General features: G+C 49.5%; 1 protein-coding gene across 1 annotated transcript in view; it reads left to right on the forward strand.

Annotated features, from left to right (window-relative positions):
• Positions 1 to 4,869, forward strand: part of RASAL2 (RAS protein activator like 2) — a gene marked incomplete at both ends in the record, with an annotated part of 34,658 nt that overhangs the window by 26,533 nt on the left and 3,256 nt on the right. Inside the window, one exon of the mRNA XM_015426029.1 lies at positions 1,151 to 1,270. Coding sequence (XP_015281515.1) covers positions 1,151 to 1,270 — 120 coding nt within the window. The remainder of the gene's footprint in view (positions 1 to 1,150; positions 1,271 to 4,869) is intronic.

A 4,869-nucleotide genomic window follows, 5' to 3' on the forward strand; every position in this document is an offset into this window, starting at 1 on the left:
GGGAAAGAGCTAACCCCCCTCCTTACCCAATCCCATAGCCTCAGTCTAGTTTTTCTGTTCTGTCCCACACATACACTTGCTTTTTAGGGCCCAGTAATATACCTGGAATTTACATCATGGAACTGCAGCATTGCATGTTCTTTTGCTTTTAGACATGGGGATAGGTGTCTGTCGACAGAATACAGGAGTGGAGTGAACTTGATTTGATCCAGAAAACAAGACCAGCCAAGGAGTATTGGTCCCCTAGGTGAACAAGAACTAGTTCTACTCCCCCCCCCCCATTCAACAGAGAGAAAATGTGTGTGTATCTGTATCTATATAGAGAGAAATTAACTTCCATCTAACTTGGCATCCCTTAATGGCAGGCACCCTGGGCAACTGCCTAGTTCACCTATATAGTTGGGCTGGCCCTGCCAGAAAAGCAGTTCTCCCACTCTCATTCATTCATTCATTCATTCATTCATTCATTCATTCATTCATTCACATTTATAGCCCGTCCTTCCTGGAAGCGGGCTGAGGGCAGGTAACAACATTTCATTTATAAACACACCGGCTAGCCCTAAATGGGAAGGCCTCGCTTGCAGTAGGCTGACAAATACAAGTTATTCGCCTGTTGGTAGGGTTGCCAACCTCCAGGTGGTGGCTGGAGACCTCCCGCTATTACAGCTGATCTCCAGGTGACAGAGATCTGTTCACCTGGAGAAAACGGCCACTTTGGAAGGTGGACTGTGTGGCATTATACCCCACTGAAGTCCCTCCCCTCCCCAAACCCCACCTTAAGTCAGGCTCCATCCCCAAGATCTCCAGGTATTTCCCAACCCAGAGCTGGCAATCCTACCTGTTGGGATTATTCTTTCTGTGTACTGCTGACATTGTCATTATTGAGTACAGTGTCGCTCACTCGGTGAGAGAGAAAAGCCCGACACTGGTAGATAAGCGAGAATCTTGTAGGCATCTGTCCATTGAATTGATAGTCACATGGCATTTTCTTGAGCGGCATCCAGATAAGACAGAACAACATAATTGGTCCGGCCTATGAGTGTTCTTCATGCACACACTAGAGGGACAGAGTGGTAGGTTAGCCAGTGGGTGGAACAGTTCTCCACTTGACAGACCTGTGCCCTCCATCTTCCTCTTGCTCTGCTTGCAGATTCAGTCCCCGGTAGACTCTGCCACCATGTCACCAGTGGAAAGGACAGCCGCCTGGGTCCTCAACAACGGGCAATATGAAGAAGATGCTGACCAAGATGAAGTCAAGCATGCAGAAAAGGTAACAGCCCCCTGCTATGAATTGGCCTGAGCAGCTGCTATGATTTTCAGCACACACCCCAGGGGCAGACTGGCCACATAAGTAAATGGGAAGATTCCTGGTCAGCCGCTGTCCTGGAGGGCTGCCTCTCCCTGAACACCTAGGACCTCCATTAGGCCGCGCCCCCTTCCTTCCCCCATGGATGCCCTACAGCTGTGCTGCCTCATTCCACCTGCAGCAGCAACTACCAGCCCCATTGCACCCCAGCAAGCCCAAGCAGCAGTGCTGTGGTAAAGCCAGGCACCGTGGCTACTATACTTCCCAGAGAGGATCCTTAGATCTTAGAAACGATTATCTCCAGAAAAGATTATCTGCAGGTACAGGAAACCGAGAGAAAGAAGCGGTGTTCTGTAGTTTGAGTCTAATGATTTCACAACCCTGGCAGAAGCAATCTAAGGTCCTGGAATCCCAAGACGAATGTATCAGGGCCCACAACGCCCATGTGTCAACCATTCGTGCTGCCCTCGACTGCTGCAGACAGGCTTCTGAGAATCTGCTAGATGTGAGTCCATCCCCTTGTCCAGTGTGAGCAAGATGAGGGGAGTTTGGAGCACAAAAGCCAGCCCGGCCCAGTCTGCTGGGTTGTCTTCATGACCGTGTCCCATCTTTTATGTTGGTGGTTCTCAAACTTTTTGTAATGGGTCCCACTTTTGAACTTTATTTTGGGGGGGCTGACTTGTAAAGTCCATAGGCCTTTCACCATACATGGCATAAAACACAAGGATTTCACGCCAGCTAATATTGAACGAGTTACTTTTTAAATTTTTCATTCTTATTGTTTTAATGTGTAAGCGACAGGCTGCCTTTCATGGCCATTTTGCACATAACAAAGAGGCAAACCCAAGTTTGCCATCCAGGTTCCCAGAGACTCCTCTCCACGCTTAGCTGTTGCCCACCGGCAGCAAGCAACCTCCCACCCCTGTGCTCCATCCCAAAATACTAGAACCCGAGGGCATCCAATGAAGCCGATGGGCAGTAGGTTCAGGACAGACAAAAGGAAACACTTCTTCAGACAGCGAGTGATTAAAATGTGGAATTCGCTGCCAGAGGCTGTAGTGATGGCCACAGGCAGAGACATCTTTAAATGGGGGTTAGATGGATTTATGGAAGATAGGTCTGTCATTGAGTACTAGCCATGGCGGCTAAAGGGAACTTCCATGTTCAGAGGCAGTCATCCTCTGAATCCCAGTGCCAGGAGGCCACAACCCGGGAAGGTGCTGGCCTCTATGTTCTGTTGTTGGTCCCCCAGAGGAACTGGTTGGCCACTGGGTGAGACAGGATGTTCACTGTTCTGACCTAGCAGGGCTTTTCTTATGTTATTATCCCCCCGTCCTCGATCAATGGAGCAGCAGGGTAAATAATGCAGGGACATTAGTCTGTGACACACTAGGAGCCTCCCCCAAATATCTATGGTCTTTAACACAGAGATTAGGAAAATTCATAGAGCACTCCAGATACCATGGCATCAGTAATGCTTCCCCCCTCCCTAGGCTCTGCCCTCCAAATGGTTCTGCAGAGTGATAAGGGAGGGCTGGCAACCCTAATCCTTTCCTACCTCTTCCTCCTCCTTCCTGGCCTCGCAGCCCACCTTCGGGGCCCACAACACACAGTTTGAGAGCCACTGCTTTAAGCCCTAGGTTTGCTACTGCTACCGTACAAACATGTTTGTTTTATACCAGCATTACTGTCGCAGTTTCTCTCCAAAGAATCCTTGAAACAATCAATTAAATAATAGTCTTGTTAAGAATATAAGTTTGGTCTCATTGACCTACATAGAACTACAGTTCCCAGGATTCTCTGGGAAGAGAGAAACGTTAAACCAGTTGAAGTCTGTAATGAAGGCACTCCCAAAGAGAAGTCAGTTCCCTTGCTGTGCCTCCCTTCTCCCATAATACTTGACTGAAGGGTAAGGGTTTATAGACAAGACCATGCTATGGGGAGATTGACAGAGGGGACTGAAAGCTCAGGCTGACTGTAAGATTCCCTCCCCTTAGAACAGTGGGGGGGGGGGGGGCAGGGAGCGGAAGGACTCTTATATGGGGTTAAGCCGGCACAGAGGATCCCAAGGCGCCCGTGGCCTTGGCCTGCTGTGTCAGGCACTTCAGTGGGAGGGAGCAACAGGGCAGACAGAGCGGCCCCTGCATTGTTGCCAGCCCTTTGGGGACCACAAGTCTCTGCCCACTCCAGCTCCATTATTCCCTCTGCTAGCTTCAGTGTTGCTGAGCCTCTCTCTGCTCAGAAGATGGAGATGGTGGTGTGGTGCAGGGGAAAGGAAGGCACAGAGAGCTGTAAGAGCCTTATAGCTGGAGTGGAGGGACCCGTGGCTGAGTAGCCATAGAAGAGTGGCCACGCGTTCTGCTAGTGGCTGTCATTTTTTCACCCTTCTCTCCACAGAGCTTGAGGTGGTGTAGATAGGGAGCAGGTCTGTCTGGAAGTATGTCCCATGGTGGGCATCCTCTGGCTTGTGCTGCTTAGGACCCCCGCCCTCGCTTAGTGGAGCAGCAGGAGACAAACGGGTCGGGGAGACAACATCAGAGTGTCTTGTGATGTCATTTCCCCCAGTCTCCATGCCCAAGCGCTCCCACCCATCCCCAAGTGTTCCCATTTGGCAGCCCTGGGATCTGCAGATGAGTAGACTGCAGAGAGCTTAACTCCCAGTGCTTGTTAGACGTGACAACCTCTAGGACTCTAGACTGGGGGAATTGAGAGAAGGACATGGTGTCTGTAGTTTGAGTCTCACAATTTCACAACCCTGGCGGAGGCACTTTAAGTTCCTGGGACACCAGAAGAAGCATATGAAGGCTCTGCGTGAACACCTGTGGAGCATGGATGCCTTGAACACCGAATAGGTGCGTCAGTCTAGTGGTCAGCTAGAAGTGAGTTCATCCCCCTGCCCAAAATGGGCAAGACGAGTTTAGACTAGGAGCACAAAAAACAGTTGCTTTATAGAAATGCATCAGTCTCGTGGTTGCAGAGGCATTGAAATCCTTGAAAAACATGTGGACCGTTTCTGCCGATGGGTTGGAAATGCAAGCATGCTGTGCTGGCGTTCTGCTTAGAGGGAATGATTAACAATGGGGGATTTTGAAAGATGATGCGTCCCTCCCCTGTAGTCTGAAGTGCTCCAGTCCCACCATGGCGCTCTGTCTGTCTCATGACCACATTGCTGTGTTCCTTGTGTTGCTCAGGTCAATATCTTTTAGACTTAATTGGACCTCTGCTCTCTGGGCATGATCAAGGAATGGATCATTGATGATCATGCCTTTAAAACACTACAAAAAAAGACACACATACTCGGGTTTCTGCAGTTGGAATAATTTATATTAATGTGGATGCCCCATAATGGGTGCAAAGCATAGATAGCTTAGTTGTAGTATTTTAACAGAGATTAAAAGTAAGCTTGGGGCTCTTAGAGCACTGGCTGCGTGAGGAAACAGTCTCACAAGCCCTGTTCTTTCTAGTCCAGAAGCTCAGAAAGTTATGGTGCTGTTCTGGGTCTCTGTCCGTTTAGGCACTTCTTTCCCTCAACTCCTTGTTTCCCAGCTTCTCTCACCAACTAA

The sequence above is a fragment of the Gekko japonicus genome, unplaced genomic scaffold (assembly GCF_001447785.1).
Source record: "Gekko japonicus isolate JY-2015 unplaced genomic scaffold, Gekko_japonicus_V1.1 scaffold5372, whole genome shotgun sequence".
NCBI lineage: Eukaryota > Metazoa > Chordata > Lepidosauria > Squamata > Gekkonidae > Gekko > Gekko japonicus.